We start from the raw sequence: 22,361 nt of genomic DNA, 5'->3' as shown, positions 1-22,361 counted from the left end.
CTCGCTCAACCCAAACACACACAGGCAGCGAGGGGAGCGAACACATCCGTCCCGCCTGCTCCTGACAGCACAGTTCTTCATTAGGACACAGATATAAGAACTTTGGTTTTGTAAAGCTCACCTGTATAACTGACGATCATAGAGCTGAAAATAAAAAACTGAAAGTTACTTAATAATTTAAATTTTAAAATAATACATATACATTAACAATTGTCAAAAATAAGAACAAAGAGAAAACGGCAGAAGACGCCATGCCCGCCAGGAGAGCCGCCTAGGGCTGGGGACGGAGGACCACCTACCGACGCAGATGGCCTCATTTAACCTCCAGACAGGCCCAGCACTCCCTTGAAGGGGAAACTGAGGCACGGAGCGAAGGAGGAGAGGGTGGCCAGAGCAGGGAGCTGGAGCCACCTGCGTTCTGGTCCCAGGGACCGACAGAACCCACCCAGGCAGCCCTCCGGCAGGAAAGTAATTGTGCCCAACAGGATGCTGATGTTTCTTTTTCTTTAAAAGAGCTAAAAAGCCACATTGTGATGAGCACTACTACTAAAATTTACTGAATGCTCACACTGTGCCAAATATTCTCCTAAACTCTTTAAAATATATTATTTAATTCTCACAAAAACTCAAGGAGGTCGGCTCTATTACTGCCTATATTTTACAGGAAAAGGGAGCCATGGCTCAGCCTCAGTGGGGAGGCCACATTCATGGCTGCTGCCCGGGGCCACCTCCCCGTCTGCACTCTGCAGCCATGCTTGTCTCAGTCAGGGGAGAGGCCAGACACCACCTTAAAAGTGAAAAATGTAAGCAGAGTGGCTTTGCCAAAATCATAAAGCAAGTTACTGGCAAAAATAGGATAAGAATCCACGAGATGAATCTTAAAGAACATAAAGCTATCTGGAACAACAGACAGTAAACCATGTAATCCCTTGTGAATGATTTTTATATTCTCCTGTAACACCAAGATCCATAGTTTATACTCTACCTCTGGGTCACAGAAGCCTTTGAGAATCTCTAAAAGCCCAGAAAGATGAACATGTCTCCTCCCCAGAGAAATGCACACACACAATTCTGGTTTACTTTCAGGAGACGCCAGACCCCAGTTGCAGGTGCACGGCTGGAAACTAGAGGCTTCTGTGCTTGTTCTGTGTGCCCAACTCCACGAGAGCACGGGGCCCAATATCCCCACCCACAGTTGGCTGCGCGCTCCATCCTGGGACCGCAGCCGGGCGCCCCAGAGGGAAACCGCACTCCAGCTGCAGCTGAAACCTTCACTGACTGCACTGGCTTCATAAGCCTTCCTCAGAGACCGAGGACATGTTGGCTACGTGCACAGAAAGTCTGCACTCATTTCCTGGGAGTCTTTTCTCCCAGGGCAACCCCCCAAGGTGGCTGTTCACAAGCATGACACCAGCGTAGAGCCTGTTCCCAGAGCGATCACACCCAGGTTCCCCCACTGAGCCCAGGACTGATGGAGCACAGTGGCCACCAGGACTGCAGACCCTGCCTGGGAAGGGTGGGAGGCCCTGTGATGCCTCCCCAGGGGAACACCCAGAGGCTGCACACAAACCTGCTGGTGAATCTGCTTCAGGCCCTGCACTGCCTGCTCGTCCAGATGGTCTGTGACGGGCCTGTAGAAGGTCAAACAGTGAGTTGAGGCCACACTCCCCAAGACCCCAACCCCGGGTACACTCGGAGGGGCTGAAGTCACACCCCCCAAGACCCTAACCCCAGGTACACTCGGAGGGGCTGAGGTCACACCCCCCAAGACCCTAACCCCGGGTACACTCGGAGGAGCATGGGCTCAGCAAAGTCTCATCTTGTTCAGGTCCCGGTGGGTCCCAGAGACCTCTGCAGGGCATATCTCTGATTATTTTTTTATTCTGTGCTATTATATTGTTCTGTATTGCATTGTTTTGTTTATTTTATTGTATTTATTTCATTTTAGAGATGGGGTCTCACTATGCTGCCCAGACTGGTCTCAAACTCCTGGGCCCAAACAATCCCCCCACCTCCACCTCCTAAAGAGCTGGAATTACAACAGGCGTGAGCCACTGCGCCCGGCCCATTTATGACTTTAGATGAAGCAGTGCCTGGTCAAAGGAAGAGGATGTTGGGACATCCCCTTAAAGCTGTGACCCCTGCCAATGTGACCACCTTGGAAAACAGACACGTCCAGGTGAGGCTGAGACGAGAGCTCATGTCCGCTGCCATCCGAGGGAAGGCCCCTGGCGAGATCGGCCCTGGGCTGGCATCTGGGGGCCTGAATGCCAGCAGGGTTCCCACCAAGCCCTGCCTGATGAGGCCCCCTTGCTAGCTCAATCTGCACAAACCGTGTGCTTTACTCCGGTCACCTGCTTTCCTCCTGGGGGTCTGGAATTTTGTTTTGTGCCAGGTGGAGGTGCCCACATAGCCAGACCCCAGGCTGGCCTGGGCACTGAGGCTCAAACGTGCTTCCCTGACAGACACCTCACAGGTGAGGTCACATCTCACTGCTGGGGGAATGACACAGGCTCTGTGGGACCCAACTGGAGGACCCTGGGAGCTCCTGCCTGGTTCTCCCCAGACCCCACTCCATGCACCTTCTTCCACCACCACAGAGCAGCGCCATAAAGGCCAGGTCTTGCATGGGCATTGGCCACACCCACACGAGCGAGCGACCCTGAAGGAGTCGCACTGTGCATCTGAGCTCAGGACTGACCAGAGCTCCCTTAGGCTGGGGCGGGAGGTGGGCCCATACCCTGCTCTCAATCCGTTGCCAGGAACTCTCTCAATGCACAGGGCATAACTTAAAATCGTTTCTCAAACTGGAGTCCGAGAACCAGGTTACCATCACTATGGTAAGTCTGGGAGTTTTTACTTTTGAGGAAGAGTCAACTGGGAAGAAACGTAAGACAGTCAATGCCTTACAGCCTCCTGCACACAACTTCCCAGTGACCCCGTATTTTTCATGCTTTATTATTATTTGTACAAACATAGCCAACTGAAAAATTCAAAAGAAAAGTGCATGTTCTCTGGCATTTTAAACTATCAAACGTGATGAAGAAAGGACACTGAACATGCAAGTCGCTCGATGCCATCTCGGAAAAAGGACCTTTGCTGTTATGACCTCACTCGTCACCTCTGAGACCAGGAGGTGCACAAGGAGGCAGCAGGGGCAGAGTGACTGGGGGGAGACACCCGACCCATCTGGGTGACGCACCCCGCTGAAGAGAGGTGGGTGGTCCACCCCGGCACGACTGTCAGGAGAGAGGGCCACTTACACACTCCGTCAGTACAACCTGGGGCCTAACAACTGTGCCACTGGTGCAAATAAACAAAAATTAGAAGGGATGAGATAGCCCCGAACTGGAAAGCACTATAATTATATGGCAAGGGGATCAGGAACGGAGCCCTGTGTCTCCTCGAGACCCGCTCTTCCTACCTGTTCTCTTGGGCTGCAAGTTTGTACAAGGCGTAAGCAACCTCCGCGCAAGCAAGAATCGACCCATGCCTCGTGTGTAGATCTGGACTCAGCGTCATGGACAGCAGCCTCGGGAAGACTGCAAGAGACAGGGCCGAGAGGGCAGGTGACAGCGTGCACACACAGACAGCTTGTGGGACGACCACACACACATGCCAACAGTGGTGTCCCTCAGGGTCATCACCCCAGTGCCCAGGATGGCACCTGTGGTGACGCAGATGGCCTCCGAGACACCAAGGGTGACAGGACAGAGGCAGCTGCGTGCTCCCAAGTGCCCCAGACGGGGTGGGTAACTCAGACAGGAGAGGGAGCATAGAAGAGGAGGACACACTCCCCAGGCCTTCCCTGTCGGTGTAGGGTGGCCTCTGGTCCTGGCAGGGGCTCTGCCTGGCTGCCTGGGTGGTGGAGGGGGCGGAGCAGGACAGAGGCAGGGCTGCCCTAGGGGCGGTGCCTCTACTCTGAGTTTGCTCAGAAAGCACAGACTCCTCAGAACCCTCGTGGCCGCAGAGGGAGGAGGCTCTGCCACACCTGCATACGGAAACCAAGCTCCCTGAGCCTTATTAGCCTTCCCAAGTGCTGCCAGGTTTGCAATGGGCTGAGAATCAGAGAGGTTAAGATGTGGCGGCTGGAGGTGATTGGTTTTTCGAGAATCAGAGAAACCTACAAAAGGTCACAATCCCATCCTGGGTGTCTGTGCTCTTCAACCAGACAGAGGACCAAGCTGAGCCCCTCAGTGTCAGCAAGGGTTAATTATGCATTGGAGTAGGGCAGCACCACACTAAACCCGTGACATGGATGCCTTGTTCACAGATCATGAAGCTGAAAGATCCCTTAGGAATGAACAAGGCCCCGCAGGATGTGAACCACAGGCGCCACATCAGTAACTCCACCGAGCAGCCACAATCCGGCCTCCAGTGGAGCCCCTGTAATAAATGTCAGGGGAGTGAGGGTCATGTTGAGAAACGTGGTATTCTTCCCTACATTTAAGTCAGATGATTATTTATTCCAACTAGAAAGAACGAGACAGAACAAATGGGATTTCTCTCTTCACTGATGAAGTGTAAGAAGTGCAGGCTTAGCTGAGCCATTCCAAGGTGATTTTAGTCCTGGGCAGACTTTGCGTCTCCCATTCAGGCCCTTTCTTTCTATACACCCTGCCCAATTCCAAAGTGCATTCCTGTGTGGCAGGTCACATGTGGTGGGTCGCATGTAGCACGTCACGTGTGGTGGGGTCGCGTGTGGCGGGTCACGTGTGGCAGGTGCAAGCCAACTAGAGACCAGGGAAGCAGCACTGTCTGTCAGGCGCCTGGCGGGACAACACGGGCTCTGGTGTACGTAACATAGTCCAGTGGCTCCCTGCCATGCAGGCGGACCCACTCACCGCATCCGTCCTCACAGCCTGTCCGCCGACCAAGTCCACAGCTAGTTCCTCAGATGCTTCTCACCAAGACAGAAGCAGAACCTTATTTTCAGCCCCCAGACTTTGAAACCAGCAACCCAGGCCTTTCTGCGGTGCGCGAGCGTGGTGCCCGCAGGCCGGCCACGACACACACCCACCTTGCGTGGCGCTGTACTCAGGTGCTCGCTGGGTCAGGTTGTGCAGCGCCTTCACAGCCAGCTCTCGGATGACCCTGAGAGTGAGGAGAGAACATCGTTAGTGCCTTCCCTTGGACGATTCTAGCTTATTCAGTTCATAAAAGGAAAGTGAGGGAGACGACATACATCAGTCCTCAACCCACCACTTGGCAGAGGCTCACTCACTCACACACACAAACCAGCACAAGAACCTCCGACTCCAACAGACGACAGGGACAGTCTACCACAGCAAGGTCACACGGCTAACCACGGTTCTTCTTGGGACACAGGTGCCATTCCTTCTCAGGGTCAGGTGGCAATTGGGTCTCCGGCCTCCCCACCCCCACACTCCCCGGAGGATGCGAGTCTGAGACAGAGCCACGTGAAACAGGCCCTCCACGGATTACAAGGGGTGAACAGAAGGAATTTTCTAAGGCCCACCCACCAAATCTGGGGCACACATCCAATAAGTGCCTCACCAGACACACACTGAAAGCACCCAACGGTTGAACACGGGGATGGCGGAAGGCTGACCCAGGGCCAGCTCAAGAGGCGGGAGCCCCTCCTGAGCCCACCTCTCCTTCCAGAGCTCCACACAGAGGGAGAGGGTAAAGCTGGGAGTGAACGGCAGAGCCTACGCCCCCAGCCCCTCCAGACCCAGATGGAACAGCAAGTGGTCATGACTTAAAATCATCATGAGGGCAACCACGTAACAACAAAGAAGCAAAACGTGAAGGTGAAAACATGCAGAAGGCAGGTGTCTGTATTCTAGCTATTTAAAACCGCCAAACCCACAGCACCACGGTGAAACGAGGCACGAGGGCAGAACCCACACTGGCAGCACCACCTGCCAGAGCCCCTCCGGTGTCAGCCAAGGGCCCTGCTCAGGGTCCACTTCCAACAGTAAACAAAGAGCTCTTCGAGGCAGGTGGCGTTTCATGTGCCAGGAAACTCCGCACCCTGAGCAACACCCAACTGTATGCCGTCTACCAGACCATCGCCCGCAACTCTGAGGGAACGGGACAGACAAGGCACCTGGGACGCGGAGGTAATGCAGTCTGCAGCCACAAGCTCAGCCCGAGGCTGCGTCTTGTAAGGACGGCCCTCAGCTAAGAATGGTTTTCACGTTTTTCAAAGGTTATGTAAACTAAATAAAATTAAAATAAAATAAAGCAAAGCATATGGAACAGAGATCTACCATGTTTATCTAGCCCTTTAAGGAAAAGCTTGCCAACCCAGGTACTACACCAGTCATCAGTTACTTTAAGGCAAGAAATCTAACATGAGACAAAGAGGGACGTTCCATAAAGATAAAGGGTCAGTACATTAGGAAGAGGCAAAAAGCGCAAGTGTACCTGCCTCCAATAAGTGACCCGCCCAAAACACGTGAAGGAAAGGCTGAGAGAACTGAGGCAGAAACAGATGACACAGTAACAGCTGGAGAGTCCCACAGCTCTGACACCATGGATATACATCTGTAACTTTGGTTTTAAAGATGTTACTGACTAGTCGGCTGATACAACTGACTCATTCATTCACTTTCCCCAGGTCTGGTTTAGGGGACCTTTCACTCTAATGGAGAGAGCTTTGGTGTAACATGTGCAGGGCCGCCCCGAGGGTCGGGAACTCACACCCTTCTCTGGAAGCAAACGATCACCAGGAAGGGAAGGGAGGGTCTTCCCCCGGCAGCCCAAGTGCTACCTACCCAAGAGTTCCTTTCCCAGAGGCTCCCAGCCCTGAGAGCCCAGCCTGGACCACAGCAGGCAGCTGGGCCTCTCCCCAGGCAGCAGCAAACGCATCCCTCATGGATCAGAAAGGACCTCCTCCACGTCACACCAACCCTGACACTGAGATTCTGGACTTGCACCCTCACAAAGCCACCTCCACCCACAGGCACCTGCCGCTCCTCAGGGCTCCCGTGAGGAGTGCCACAGCATGGCACTGTCCTAGGAGGGGACCCTGACCTCCTCAGGGCAGTGGTCATGGTACTAACTCTCTGTTTATGCTCCAGACCGCACTTCGCTTTTCCTTTGAGACACATTTAACTGCCTATGAAATGCAAGGAAACCCTGAAGCTGCTACTGTAATTATGAAAACGGCCACTAAGGCCAGGTGTGGTGGCTCAAGCCTGTAATCCCAGCACTTTGGGAGGCCGAGACGGGCGGATCACGAGGTCAGGAGATCGAGACCATCCTGGCTAACATGGTGAAACCCCGTCTCTACTAAAAAATACAGAAAACTAGCTGGGCATGGTGGCGGGCGCCTGTAGTCCCAACTACTCGGGAGGCTGAGGCAGGAGAATGGTGTAAACCCGGGAGGCGGAGCTTGCAGTTAGCTGAGATCCGGCCACTGCACTCCAGCCTGGGTGACAGAGCAAGACTCCGTCTCAAAAAAAAGAAAACGGCCACTAAAAACTGCTGGACTCCCAGCAGACAGCGCAGAAACCACCTGTGGAGCCACGTGGAGCAGAGTCGGGGGAAGCACCGCCTGCTGAGGGAGACGACAGAGGCTCCACCTCCAAGTTCCACCCGCGCCCCCTCGGACACAGCAGCACTCCGCAACATACCAGCGTGGGCCCTCTCATGGGAACACCAACACGTCGGACACACTGGACCAAGGTCTCCAGAAGTGGAACTGGACACAGACCATGACCCAACACATCCACATGAAGACTGGAATTCATATTACTTCTCAGAAGTTATTTTAAAATATGACATCCACAGTGAGAAAATACACTCAAGGCTTATAAGCTCAACTGAATCTCTCCTTTGGGGAAAAAAAAAAAAAAAACTCTTAGAAAAACACAAACAGAAAACCTACCCATCCCAATGGTTGATCTTCATGGTAACCAGGTGGTCTATCATCGGCTGGGTGTACTCAGGAAAGCCGGCAATATACACACTGGAAAAGACAGCACGGAGAGGTGGTGAGACGTGGAAGAGTGAGAACTCACTGCCTGCGGGTGAGAATTCAGCACAGTTACTTTCAAAACCAGTTTGCTCATTTCTTCAAATCTACCACATGATCCAGCCATGCCCCCTGAGCAGTTATGCAAAAGAAAAGAGCATTTGTACACACAGCTTCATGTGTAACATGTGCAACAGCGAGAACCGGAAACCGTCCTGACATCATCTACGGAGAAAACAAACCATGGCTGATCCACACAATCGAATACTCAGGAGCAACACACACAACCTGAATCTCAACTACCCTAAGCCGAAGAAGCCTGACAAAATGAGTACACACGGCTTTGTTTCATTCACACAAAATTCAAGGACGTGCAAACTAATCCACACCCACAGAGGCAGATCAGTGGTGGCCTCAGGGTGGGGGAGGACCGAGGCGGGAATTACAGGGAGCAGACACGGGGAGGCTCCAGGGTGATGGCTGTGCTCAGGCCTCACAGGTGCATGCCTACGTCACACGCAGGAAGCTGTGCGCTCTGGTTAGCGTATGCCAGCTGCACTTCAGTAAAGCCCTGCACTCTATACACAGTGAACGTGTCCCCGTTACACCTCGTAAAGCTGTTAAAAACTTTTAAGAAAATCAACAGGCAAGCTGACTTGTACCAGAATATAAAGAGATAAACCCCAAACAAAACATTGGCACAAAATCTGTACAGAGACATCATAAAAGAAAATAAATAAAAGGCCAATAAACACATGAAAAGATGTTCAACATCAGTATTCAGCCAGGAATGTTAATTGTTAAACCATTACCCCCACTTGAATGGGTAAAATTTTAAAAGACTAACAAATACCAAGTGTTGGCACAGATGTGGGAAAACCAGAGCCACTTTGCAAAACAGTTTGGCAGTTTCTTATAAAATAGACAAAAGTTCCCTTTTAACTCTTTATCTGAAAGAAATGAAAATACACATCCACACGAAGATGATTTCTAAATAAATATATACAACTGCTTTATTCACCAGAGTCAAAAACTCAAAATAACCCAATGTCAGGCAAACTCACAGAAAAACTGTATAGCCACAGAACACTGCACACAACTCACCACAAAAAGGAGCTGTGGACACGCGCGCCGCAGACACACACCGCGGACACATGCGCTGAGGACACACGCGCTGAGGACACACGCACTGTGGACAGGCCCCAGGCGCGCTGCGCTGAGCAAAGACTCACCAACGAAAAGGAGCTGTGGACACATACACCGCGGACACACGCACCAAGGACACACGCGCCGAGGACACACGCACTGCGGACATACGTGCTAAGGACACACGAGCTGAGAACACACGCACTGAGGACACACGCACTGAGAACAGGCCCCAGGCGCGCTGCGCTGAGCAAAGACTCACCAACGAAAAGGAGCTGTGGACACACACACCGTGGACACACGCACCGCGGACAGGCCCCAGGTGCGCTACACTGAGCAAAGAACACTGACACACAGGAGTGTGTTCCCTCTGATTCCGTGGATAGGACCCTCCGCGAGGGGCAGCCCTGCTCCACATTGAGGGCAGGGCAGAGGCACACAGGCTGGGAGGAGGGAGGGTGGCCGTGGAGTGGTGGGAGCTCCACTCCCAAGGAAGATGCAGGTGGCGCAGGTGGACACACTGTCAGCCCCTCCACAACCATCCACTCCATACAGGTGCAGCTGAAAGCATGCAAACTATGTCTCAAAAATGAAAGTTACATCTTGTGAAAACAACATGGAAGACTTTTAAAAAATAATCTCCAAGTAGGACATGCCTTTCTAATTATGACTCAAAACCCAGAGCCAGAAAAGAAATCGATCCCTACAAACACATATGCCGAACAAAGTCTACCAGGAAAACACCAAAAACAAAGTCAAAAGTCAAATAACAAAATTGGAAAAAACATCCGCAACTGGTCTTACCAACAGGAGGATTCCCTAAAATAAACAAGTTCTTCTGAATCAATAAAAAAACATAGTGTAGCAGAAATATCATCAAAAAGTTTACAGAAAACATACACACACTTCAACTACTTGAAGCGGTGCAGCCTCTGGCACGGAGGAAAAGAAAAGGAAGCTCTGCTCAGCTGTCCGATGGCCCAAGCCCCGGGGTCTGCAGCCAGAGCTGCGGGAAGCAGAAGGACACTGAGCCTGCCGGGCAGCACTGGGGCGACGCTGGTCAGCAATGCGCAGGAAACTGAGAACATGCGGACCCTCGGGTCCAGCCTCTCCACTTTCGGTGACCCATTCCAAAATAATCGCAAAGGTGATGAACTGAAGACACAAAAACATTCACCCTGTTTATGACAGCAAAAAACTGGATGGACTCAAAGGCCACGAGGGGGATCCACGAAGATCACGCCCGACGTCCAGACGCAAAAGGCTCTCCGGGAAGCACAGGTGAGAGAACAGATAGGGCTTCCCCTCCCCTTCCTTGCCGCGGTGGCCCGGGGCTGTATTGTCTCTAAGACCCAGGAGCTCTCACTTCAGCCAGCCTCTGCTGATGAGCTCAGAGGTCGGTCCACACACGACAGGAACAGACTGTCTGGGACACGCAGGAAACCAGGCATGATGGCGGCACCGGGAAGAGTCGAGAGACAGGTTTGGTTTTCCCCGATCACTCCTGTCCCCTCTCAAGTTTACACCATGTGGTTTCTATAATTCATTTATCTAAAACTCCAGCTGCTTGCACGGATTAACTGAACCTGCCACCACCGCCACCCACCTGTGTTGCCACGGCCTCCACCACGGCACCCGAGAGCAGACAGAGGAGCGGGGCCCAGGAAGAACGTTGACTGCAGAGGGGCCCAGGCACGAGCGTGAACTTTGGGCAGGCAGACAGGCACCTGCTGCAAGGTACCTGCCTGGGAAAGTCAGCCAGGGAGACAAGAGAAAGGAAGCGGATGGAGACAGAGCCCCTCGGAAGGTGAGGAAACAGCCTGCGAGAAACTGAGAAAAACTGAGAAATCAGGCAGCAGATGAGCTGTGGGAAACGGTGCCATGACGCCGAGAACCACGTCACCGAGGACCCTGGCACAGAGGTGCTGCAGGGGCCCTGGGGCTGCACGCCCAGAAGGCAGATGCATCCGACTGCGTCCTAGAGCCCAGCAGCAGGTGTCCCAAACAGCAGGGTTCCAGAGAAGCAGGCAGGCGGCCAGTGACTTCATGGAAAGCAGCAGATAGAGGCAAGGCCACCTGAGTGCTCACGCAGGCACGGGCACCAACTAGCAACTGACCCTGAAGAAGACACGCTCCTGAGTCCCTGGCCCAAGGTGGCAGAAAGAGGGGTGTGTCCTGGGCACCCAAGGTCCCAGAGGAGAAGAGTATGAGAACCAAGGTGAGTATCCACCAGAAGGTGGGAGAGACGGAGGGGCTGGAGGGAGCCAGGGCAGGCAGAGATGTGAAAGAGAATGGACTCTGGCCACGAGCAAACCAGACAGAACCCACAGGCAAAGCACGGATGGGAGAGGTCAGGGCGTGAGGGTGCAGGGTCAGCTCGGAGGCTTCTGCGAGAGAAAGGCAGCCGGAAGTGAGGTGACGGCATAGAGAGGGTCCCAGGATGAGGCATGTCTGAGGTCTATTAGGGATGTGGAAGTGGCAGACCTAGGTCACCAGCCACGTGTGGGCAATGAGAGAAGGAGAAGCAAGCGAGCTGAGTCTGTGGACGGGATGTCATTCACCAATTCAGGAAATACAGAAGCAAACAGTTGACTTTGAGGTTTCCTTGCTTTGAGGAGCTTATACGATACGAACATAAAAAACTATTGAAAAGCAAAAGACGACAAAATATATTTTTAAAAGGACACTCAATGCTGAAGATACCAGAAATCAGAGAAGGAAATTTACAACAGCAGGAAGACCAAAACACCCAAAGTCCTCACGACTGCTCACTCTGACAGAAAAACAGCCAGGGAGAACAGAAGCTGTGCCATGAGCTCACACCAAAACCCACAGGGCTCAAAGCCCCTCAACTGGTGGGGCGACCACGCAGCAAGAACCACCGAGGAACCCCGAAACACAGGGGGCTGAGGAGGCAGGGAGCTGACAAAGGAAGCAGATTCTAAGCTGGTGGAGCCCCAGGGACAGGAGGGCCGGCAGGACAGGGCCTCCCGGAGGGAGGGTCGTGTGCACCATGCTGACCACGGTGTGGTCATTCAGCAGCTCACATCTGCCACACCCGCCGCCATACTGAAACTCGTAATGAGAACTGGCGATTTTACTACATGTAATAAAGTAGATGTACAAAGATAAAGCTGATTTTTATTTATTTTTTTTTTTTTGAGACAGAGTCTTGCTCTGTCATCAGGCTGGAATGCAGTGGCGCGATCTCGGCTCACTGCAACCTCCACCTCCTGGGTTCAAGCAATTCTCCTGTCTCAGCCTCCCGAGCAGCTGGGACTACAGGTGAGTGCCACCACGCCCAGCTAACTTTTGTATTTTTGGTAGAGACGGGGTTTCACCATGTTGGCCAGGATGATCTCTTGACATCGTGATCTGCCTACTTCAGTCTCCCAAAGTGCTGGAATTACAGGCATGAGCCACCGCGCCCGGCCCAAAGCTGATTTTTTTTTAAAAAAAGGCTTTGACTTAGGAATATACGGGATACTGAAAGGAAAAGCCACAGAGTGGGAGGAAATATGTAGCAAGGAAGCATCTGAAAAAAGGAATTGTATGCAGAATGCATGAAGAATTCTCAACTTCTCAATAGGAAGAAAACCACTAACCTAATAAATGGGCGAAAGATTTGTTAAACATGCCCTTGAAATGGATGATGACTGAAACAGCATCATCATTCACTAGACACAAGTTAGTGAGCTGCTCCCTTGACAGCAGCCAAGCTTGAAAGACCAAACAGCCCCAGTGCCAGCAAGGACCCCGGACCCCAAGCTATCACCCAGCCCCGGGGGTGCGTGGCACCACCACGCTGAAAGTCGTGTGGCCATTTCGTAAGAAGTTACAGGCAGGGTGTGGTGGCTCATGCCTGTAATGCCAGCATTTTGGGAGGTCAAGGCAGGCGGATCACTTGAGACCAGGAGTTCAAGACCACCCTGGGCAACACGATTTGTCATCTGTGCACCTGTGGTCCCAGCTATTCGGGAGGCTGAGGCGGGAGGATCACTTGAACTCAGGAGGTTGAGGCTGCAGTGAGCCGTGACTGCCACCACGCTTCAGCCTGGGTGACAGAGCAAGGCTCTGTCTCAAAAGGACAAAAAAAAAAACTTACAGCACAGCCACCCAGCTTTGGGCATCTATGCCAGACAACAAGAGAGCAGGCCAAAGACAGACGTGTACACACATGTTCACCGCAGCTGCATTTGTGATAACCCAGACGGGACACTGCCCAGAAGCCCCTCACCAGGTGAGTGGAGACAGACGCTGTGCACCACATCCCTGGCCCTGGAGGCTCTGTGGATGGTCCCCACAGGCGGAAAGTCTGCAGGAAGCACGGAGCGGAGGAAGCCAGTGTGAGTGAGGAGGGCGCCCACTGCCTGAACCCATTCACACGGAGCTTCGGGAAACGCAGACACAGCTGCGGGGACAGCAACAGACCAGGGTTGCCTGAAGAAGGGTGTGTAGGAGGGGAGGGACCCCAAAAGGGCAAGGGGAAACCTGGGTCTTTTCTTGTCTTGATTGTGGTGATAGGTACGAATTTACAGATGTTAACATTTACAAAAATCCTCAACGCGGCTGTGACGATAAACAGGAGAGCGGGGTGACGGTGGTCTCCGTCCTCCTCGTCTCGCCTGACAGTCTTCCCGGGGCCCATCCATCAGTTCACTTCCAGTCTGTGTGTCCGAAACTCCAATGTGCAGAGGAAACATCTCCGTGTCAGCACGGCGGAAGCTTCCTCACAGGCTGGCACGCGCAAGCGGAGCCCCGACCTCCTCACACTCAACGATACTGTCGCCCTCGGCTGTGCCCTCCACCTGCGGAGCGACACCAACACTGCCCTGAGACCCTCTGTAGTGCCCTGGCGACTCCCACCTTCCTCCAGTGGGCACACCTCCAGGCCCCCAACCCTCTCCCCTTTCCTGAGAGCCCCCAAGCCCTCTCCTTATTTCCAGTCACCAAATACAGCCACAGTGATATATTCAAAACACAGACCTGACCATCAAAGTGCCAGGACCTCAGGACAATCCACACTCTTCACTATGGCTCAGAGGCCCCCAACAGCTCCCCACCAGGGCCCAGGGCCCTGTTAACTCTCCTCCCTGCTGGGCTGTGCTCAATCCCATGCCCTCTGCTGTAAAGGACCACTGCCTCCCTCACCCCAAGGTCCAGGCTGACAGCAGGACCCTGCCTCGGGTACAGGGTGCAGCCACAACCGCCGGTCTCCGTGATGCTGCACTCAGGATTGGAGGGGCCTGCCTGCCGGTGTGTCCTCACAAGGTGGTATCTGGTCTGCACGCAGGGCCTGGCATCATGAGGAAGCCAAACACACTGAGGGAAGACATGCCTGGACCCAGGTCTCGTGTTGGCAAATGTTTTTATGAAATGCACACAGCTAATTACATGTGAGTTTTAGGCTGGCTTGGAAACCTCAGCAACAAAATATGCTGAAGCTTCCATTAGCTGTCAGGTAATGGAAGGAACCTCGGGAAAAGGCGGTAGATTTTCTTTTTCTTGAGATGGAGTCTCACTCTGTTGTCTAGGCTGGAGTGCAGTGGTGCGATCTCGGCTCACTGCGACCTCCGCTTCCTGGGCTCAAGTGATTCTCCTGCCTCAGCCTCCTGAGTAGCTGGGACTACAGGCACCTGCCACCACGCCTGGCTAATTTTTGTATTTTTAGTAGACATGGGGTTTCGCCAACTCCTGACCTCAGGTGATCCGCCTGCCTTGGCCTCCCAGCGTGCTGGGATTACAGGCGGGAGCCACCGCACCAAGCCAGTAGATTTTCCACATAAAATATATGGCCAAGTATTAATAGGAAAGAACTGATAAGGCAAAAAAGGACATTAAATGTTGAGGAAAATTGAAAGGATATAAAAATACAGATAAACGTGTTCAAAGATCCTTCCTGGGAAAGAGGTTCAAACACTACATTTTGAAAATTCTGCCCAGGCTGGTGATGGAGAAACGTCCTTTCTGCACGGTCTACACAGCAGGGCTGTTAGGGAATCGATCTTTAAGGTATTTAATGGTTAATAATGTTAAACATGCATTGGGCATGCTTCTTGTCCTAATTTAAGGCAAATAAATCACTTCATAAAGTCACACCCCACTGCACTCCAGCCTGGACCACAGAGCTAGACTCCACCTCCAAAAATAAATAAAGTCACACCCTTTCTCGCATTTCTGCTGCGATGGATCAACTAAGACAACTGAAGTAACCTCCCCAGTACCTAATTATACAACTAGAACAATTTGATATAATTCTGTAAACTGCAATTAGAGGTGCTAAATATTTGTTTCTAACCTGATTTCTAAAATACCTCTTACTCATTTCACAAACAATCTACAGATAACTTCAACTTCAAAACACTTTCCAGTACCGAAACAGAAAAAGAAACAGTCCCTTCTAATCCAAGATTTCAAACTGGGAAAGCATTTAGGACATCCAGCAGGGAAGTGTGAGGAGGAGGCGCGGCCGTGCTTGCAGCTGCTTCCTGTCAAACTCCAAGCCCCGCACAGAAGCAGCACGGGTAAAACGGGGCGACTAGGAAAGAAATCATAAGCAGGGACAGCACTCACAGCAAGGTTGCACTCCTGAAGCTGAGCCCCTCTTTAACCCATGAGTAAACGTCTCCCATCTAGCGAGTGAAGCATGAGGTGAGTCCAATCAACATGAAACCAAGTTTCAATAACTGTCCCAATTCCATTTTTAATTTTTCACACAAAAACTACGTTACATTTAGTGGACATTACAGGATGAAAAAAGAAAATGGTGGAAGCTGATTTTTGACATCCAATCTGATTTTAGGATATTCTATTTTTGTGATATACATTAAAAACTTACCTTATAACCAGGAAACAGTTGGTTCTGTTACCGACAGCAAAATAGTCAGCTGTGGTCAAAATATCAATCCCATGAGGGAAAGTGCCCTAATAAGAAAGTGAAATTGGGGGAAAAAGAAGAATTTGAATGAGCAAAGGCATTTCACCAAGTTCCATCATCATATCCACAGACACTGACACTCACGAACCCCGAGCCCTGAGGCAGGTGGCAAGCGAGCTACACAGACACTGCTCCCCGAGGACTTCCACGTCACACTGCCTTCCTGACGGGCTCCCCAGACCACACCACGCCCAGTGACCGAAACCACCCACAAGGATTTCATCGTTTCAAACAACTCAAACGTTTCCACTTCGGTATGTTGTAGATCTTTCCTTAAAACATACACCGTAAATGGGCTTCAGGTTTCAACAGTGTTCCAGCCACTGACCTCCACCAGTCCGAGCCCCATGCCACAAAGCTGGCAGGTCGGTGCACACCAGAGCAAGCAGGCCTGGGTCAGGTCGGGGATGCAGCCGCCTGCCCAGTCTACGAAGCCTGGACCAGAGCCCAGGTCTCGCTCAGCTGTCCTGGGCGGGCAGGACGTTGACTGGGGGCGGCCGGCCCAGCCGGTTCTGGGGGGTGGTGACAGCTGATCCCAGAAGCATAGAGGACCAGCATCCCCCAAGCCTCTGACATGGGAGAGGCGGCACCTCCTCCCACCCCACGACAGCCTCCCAGTGGAGCCCCAGTGGAGCCCCAGCTCTAGCCCCGAAGGCTGCATGGTGTTACTGAGACCATTCTCAGGTTCCAGGATTTGAAATTCTGAAAACAACATAAATAATTTCCTAAGAAAATACAAATGACAAACTTTGAACCAAACACAGAAAGCCTTACACAGCTATAAACCGCAGCAGGGTTTTTCAAAGGCCTCCCAGTCCTGCCCACTTCCAAGCCCGGGATCCAGATCCCTCCTTGACTTTAACACACTCATCACCACCCTGCACTTCATCATGAAAACCTCACACCTTCATCCGTGTCATCACTTCGCAAATAAAGTAGCTGAACAGCCAGCTCTCCTGAGAACACCCAGGGCCACATCCCTGCTTCCCGCCAGGAGAGCCGGAATGAGCAGGTACCATGCGGCTTTCTCCCAGCAAATCCTTCCCAAGGGTTACATTGGGAGCTTGGGCTGATGGAGATACCAGAAACTTCCGCCTGAGGCTGCTGGAATCAGTGACAGCACGAGCGTTCTTCACTGAACCGTGGAACAGGGGAGAAACCGGCACCCGAGTGGAGGTGTTGCGGCTCACTCTGCAGAAAGACAGCAGGTGCCACAACCTGGGATGTCGCCCACTGGGGGGCAACGCCACGTCCCACATTCCGGCAGGCAGGAGCCCAGGGAAACACCGGGGTGGCCCAGGACCAAGTCTCACTGAGAACAAGAACAAGGGGACTCTGTGCCCAGCATTCCCCCACGGTGAGAACAAAGCAAGACCAACACAGGGCCTAAGGCTCCGTCTGGCAAGGCTGAGGCTGGAACAACAGGCTCCGAGCAGACAAAGGTGGGCTCAGCTGCCCTGAGCCTCAACTTCTTCACCTGTGCAGGGAGGAAGTTGGGGGCCTGGGTGTGGACAGGCCACAAGGGCCCGATGGTGTTGGGGGCCTGGACAGCACTCGCCTAGGAGCAGGGTCATGGGGCTGGCATGTCTGGCAGGCCCTGGACACGAAAGTTGCCCATGGGTTAGTCACCACCTGCTCAAAAGCCCCCGGGCTCAGTGGGGAGAAGGCAGAGACCACTCAGGACCAGAATCTCCAACTCCAGCCAAGATGAGCCTGGACAGAGAAGCTGGTCCCTCGTCTCTGCCCCCAGCCCCCTCCGTGTTCCCCAGGCCGCTCCCCAACCACCCCCCATTTCTGCTGCTGTTACCCAGTAGCCTCTACTGTAAATGCATTTCTTATAACTTCATTCCAAATCTGTGTATTAGAAACAGCCTTCTCCAAATCCAAGGGTTTTTAGGCCGCTTCCCTGCGTGCTACGTAACACGTCTGCTCCCATTTGCTTTGCCAAGTTCTCGACCTTCTTCTCAAATGTTTCTATCCAACCTCAGCAGGACATGGCCATGCGGGCCCGGGGAACACTCCGGACCTGCGCATCTCACACTTCTTTCAAAGTTTGTGTCTCTTCAAAGTCTGTGCAGCTTCTTCCACGAGGCTCCCGCTACTGTCCGCATGTGGGTCACTGTGCGGAATGCTCTGAGACTCACGGGGCTCAGGCTCAGGACTGAGGTGCAAGACTCCTGCACCCACAGGAATATCCCATTTTTTGGCTGCTTGCCTAAATTTAGACCAAGTTTAAAGGCCTTTCCTTTCCCTGTCAATCAATCCCCAACCTAAGCTGCCCCGACAAAGGTAACATGGCTCAAATCTAGCCACACACACAAGGAAGCCGGTCAGCTCAGCTGCAGGTCCCCATGGCTCCCTATGTGGCCCGGCTGCTCCTCCCAGGAAGCAGCATCTGGGAACCCGGAACAGCGTGTGACAGTGGAGTGTGGCCCAGGGCCCACACAGCGTGGTCGCCACCCCAGGCTCTGGCCTCAGCACACCCCCCTCCAGTGGGGGCGCTGGAGGGGCTGGAAGCCCAGGAACAGGCAGACGACTTCTCCTGGGCTGTCACTCTCCAGGAAGCTGGCAAGTCCGTCAGCTCAGCTAAGTGGTTTCCAAGAAGCTCCTTCTTCCTCACAGCAGCCACACTCTCCACTCAAAAGCCCAAACCTCATTCATGTTCTCCTCGGCCTGTGCGGCTCTTGCTGTCTGCACACCCAGGCTCCCCTTCCAAGGCTGGTGTCTCTTCCTAATGAACTGGCTCCTACCAGGGCTCAGGGCTCTGAACACGTGCAGACCCCACGGCACCCCAAGGACACTGGGTGGGCCTCGGCCACCTCGGGCCAACAAGAGGAAGTCATGCCCCTTCCTGGGCTCTGTCTAAAGAAAGCCGCCCACACCACTCATGCCAGGCTCCTCGAGAACCATTTCAATAACATGCACAGGTCCTCATCTGCCTGCCTCTCCAGCTGACTCTGGCGTCCGGCTTTTCCTTTGGACTCATTGGCCTTGACGCTTCCACTCCAAGTCGGACACCTTTGCCTGGAGGGCTCCCCACAGGTCAGAAAGGGACGCAGGCCACGTGCACACCATGCCACCCCACACGACCCAGCCACAGCCCAGACCCCGGCTGTGTTTGCTTTGCTGCCCGGGAATCCAGAACCTTCTCGGCTGACTTCTCTGGGAACCTTGCTTCCCGCCCAGGTGCAGCCCAGACCCTGGTCCCCTCTCCGGCCTCTGTCCCACTGTCCTGCAAGGCCCGACCACACGCCCAAGATGTGACGTCATCACACACAACATGAATAACCTGGGCCCCCATTCACAGGTGAAGCTGACCAGTGACCAGATGACAGGGTCAGAGGGCACAGCAAAAGCAGCCCCAGCATGATGAGGGGTCGTGGGGTCCACAGCTCCTGGGAGCTGGCTTCTGGGCCCACCTACGGTCCGGATGAGGCACAAGCTGACGTCAACAGAGCCAGCTCCTGCTCTGTGTGGGATGAGGCGGGGTCAGGTCTGCGTCCCTGCAAGGCCAGCCTGGTCCCAGGGACCCGCCCCACCCTGCAGAGTCACATTATGTGGCCCTTGGCAACGCGTAAAACAGAGCTTTCCGGCCTGTGTGTGCAAAGTGCTGTACGTGCAGGTTCCCGGTGACCCTGCCGCTGACGTAGCCACACCACACCTCGCAGTGCGAAAAGACACCGGGGTCATGGCTTCTCCAGACTCCTACCTGTAACCCTGCAGGAAGCTTTTGGAATAAAGGTGTTTAAAAGCAGCCATACCTGTCTCCCCACATTCTCCTGGAAGGCGGCCTGCGGAGCAAAGAACAAACACAGCAGGTAAGCGAGGTCAGCTTCCGCCAACACCAGAGGCAAGTTCAGAACAAACAGCACAACGTCAATGACCCACAGCTTTATTTTTTAAATAAAAGCCCTCGTTGTTGGCTGAACAGAGCCTCAAGGTGTGTCACTCTGTTTTTACGTCCTGGTGCTCTTTAAAACCACAATTTAAGAACTCAAGTTTATAAACTCAGACACATCCTGAAAACTGGCCTTTACCACTGAGCCTCCCAGCAGCACCACGCGGAGGCCCCGGCTGTCAACATGGAGAGACAGGCAGGCAGGTTAAATCATAGCCCAGAGCCCCAACACTCTTCCTCAGGAGCTCTGTGAGGCAGCTCATGGTCACCAACTGGCACCACATGCCGCCCTCCAGGGAGGGCGCTCTGCCCACACCCATGGCACGGTGTCAACAGGCTAAGTCCCAGGCCAGGCACAGGCCCAGAGCAGGGGCCGCTGAAAAGGTTGAAATGTGAACTTCAACAGGATGAAGTGCTTCCAGGAGGCCTCTCATGTCCTCCCCACACACCCTGCCCTCCTTAGGCACACCAACCAGGTAGAACAGGTTACCTGGGCAAGGTGACAAACACACCTCCCTTCCCATGTGTCACCAGCTGGTGCCCCGTCCTTCCCAAAAGCACCTGGGCTCAGAGTTCTCAGGGCTGGAGACACAGGGGACTTCAGCATCCCAGGAAGACCCAGCAAAGTGCACACACGGCCACACCACACACGCCACCAGCACGGGGTGAGGTCAGGGAGGCTGGAGGCTTCAGGGAGCACGCTCTGGAGAAGCGACCTCCTGCCTGGCAGGATTCCTGCCAACACTTGCCTGGGGGCTTCCTGAGAGCAAGGCCGAGTGAGGGCTGCTGACAGGTGCACACACAGACGGGCACCAGGTAAAGGAACCGAAACACAGCCACCCAGGGTCTGTGCCCCCAACCACCAGGGAAAAGGAACAGACACACCGCCACCTCTGGCCAATCACACAGAAACCAGACATGCAGGTGGCTCCAAGGCAGACCCCTGGGCTGGGCTGGAGATTGGCGGAAACAGGTGCTTGGCAGCTCTTACACGGGGAGGGAAGAGGCCTGACTGCTGCCGTTTGACATTTTGTCACTTTTGAGATAAATTCAATAGGAAAGTAAGAAACAAAACCTGCCAAAAGGCAATGCAACAAAGATACTCTAACGTTAATTTAACACACACTATTTAGGAACACATGTACTATTCCAGTGGTATCTAAAAGATGTTTAAAAAATTCAAGACTTATGTGGAAGAGCACAAGCCCTAAAACAGGGAAAACAATCCTGAGAAAGCAGACGCTGGGAGGCATCGCCCTACCCAGTGCGAAGGCTGACTACGTGCAGCAGCGTCACAGCACAGCCCGTCACACGGTGCGCACTGGCGGGACAGATACGCAGACCAACCAGCAGAGCAGAACACACGGGACAGCATCCCTGGGACCTGGTGAGGCGGAGTTCCCAGACCTTAAGAAAGTCTTCATGTCTTAAAAAGCACTAAAAACATGATCCACAAAAACAAAAAACTGATCAAGACCCCAGCAGAATTAAAAAATTAAAAACTTTGCCCTATTAAAGAGGATGGAAAGATGAGCCACAGACTGGGAGAGAGCCAAACACAAACCCAACACAGGACCAGAATCCCACATATGTAAAGAGTGCTCAAAACTCAACAACAAAAAACAATCCACTTAGAAAATGAGTAAAGACCTGAGCAGACGTTTCACCAAAGAGGAGGTACAGATGGCAAGTAAGCCCGTGAAAGGTACTCCACACCACCAGGCATGACAGAAACACAGGTAAAGACCACAACAACATATCACCACACGCCTGTCAGAAAGGCCAACACAGAAAACGGTGGCCACATCAGACGCAGGCGAGGACAGAGAAAGGCAGGGCTGCTGACAGGTGGTGGTGCGAATGCAAATGGTGCAGCCACTCTAGAAAGCAATTTAAATGTCCAACTACCACGACCCAGAAACCACTCCTGGCATTTATCCCAGAGAAACGGAAGCTACACGCACATGAAAACCTGAGCATGAACGTTTACAGCAGCTTAAAGACCAGAAACCATCCTGATGCCCTAACACATAAACGGTCACACAAACCACGGCACCCTCAGCAACAGAAGCTCGGGGTGGATCTCCAGAGAGCTGTGCCGAGAAGAAAGCTACAGCGTTAGAGGCCACAGAGTTCATTCACACGGCATTCCCCAGACGACAGAAGAGGCAACTGAGAGCTCACCAGTGACTGCCAAGGGTCAGGAGAGGGAAACAGCAGGGGCTATGGGCAAAGCAGGAGCACAGGGCCTCTCGGGGAGACGGGGCTGCCGTGTGTCCTGACTGTGGTAGTGGATACATGAATTTGTATGTGATACAATCACACAGAACTAAACGCCTGAGCACGCATGGTGCACACGCGCACATACGTGCACATACATGCACATACGTGCACATGCACACACGTGCACATGCACACACGTGCACATGCACACA

General features: G+C 53.1%; 1 protein-coding gene across 2 annotated transcripts in view; it reads right to left on the bottom strand.

Moving 5' to 3' along the window:
• The window catches only part of TBCD (tubulin folding cofactor D), a 186,260-nt gene that overhangs the window by 30,958 nt on the left and 132,941 nt on the right, over positions 1-22,361 (bottom strand). For both annotated transcript variants that reach the window (XM_033181724.1, XM_033181725.1), the window contains exons 16-22: positions 19,790-19,819; positions 15,930-16,015; positions 7,859-7,939; positions 5,021-5,094; positions 3,425-3,542; positions 1,571-1,631; positions 122-144 (exon numbers count right to left, since the gene is read on the bottom strand). In XM_033181724.1, coding sequence (XP_033037615.1) covers positions 122-144; positions 1,571-1,631; positions 3,425-3,542; positions 5,021-5,094; positions 7,859-7,939; positions 15,930-16,015; positions 19,790-19,819 — 473 coding nt within the window. The remainder of the gene's footprint in view (positions 1-121; positions 145-1,570; positions 1,632-3,424; positions 3,543-5,020; positions 5,095-7,858; positions 7,940-15,929; positions 16,016-19,789; positions 19,820-22,361) is intronic.

This window comes from Trachypithecus francoisi, unplaced genomic scaffold, assembly GCF_009764315.1.
Source record: "Trachypithecus francoisi isolate TF-2019V2 unplaced genomic scaffold, Tfra_2.0 Lachesis_group20, whole genome shotgun sequence".
In the NCBI taxonomy this organism is placed as follows: domain Eukaryota; kingdom Metazoa; phylum Chordata; class Mammalia; order Primates; family Cercopithecidae; genus Trachypithecus; species Trachypithecus francoisi.
Note: the sequence above shows the minus strand (reverse complement) of the source record. Positions and strands in the feature narration are given on the sequence as shown.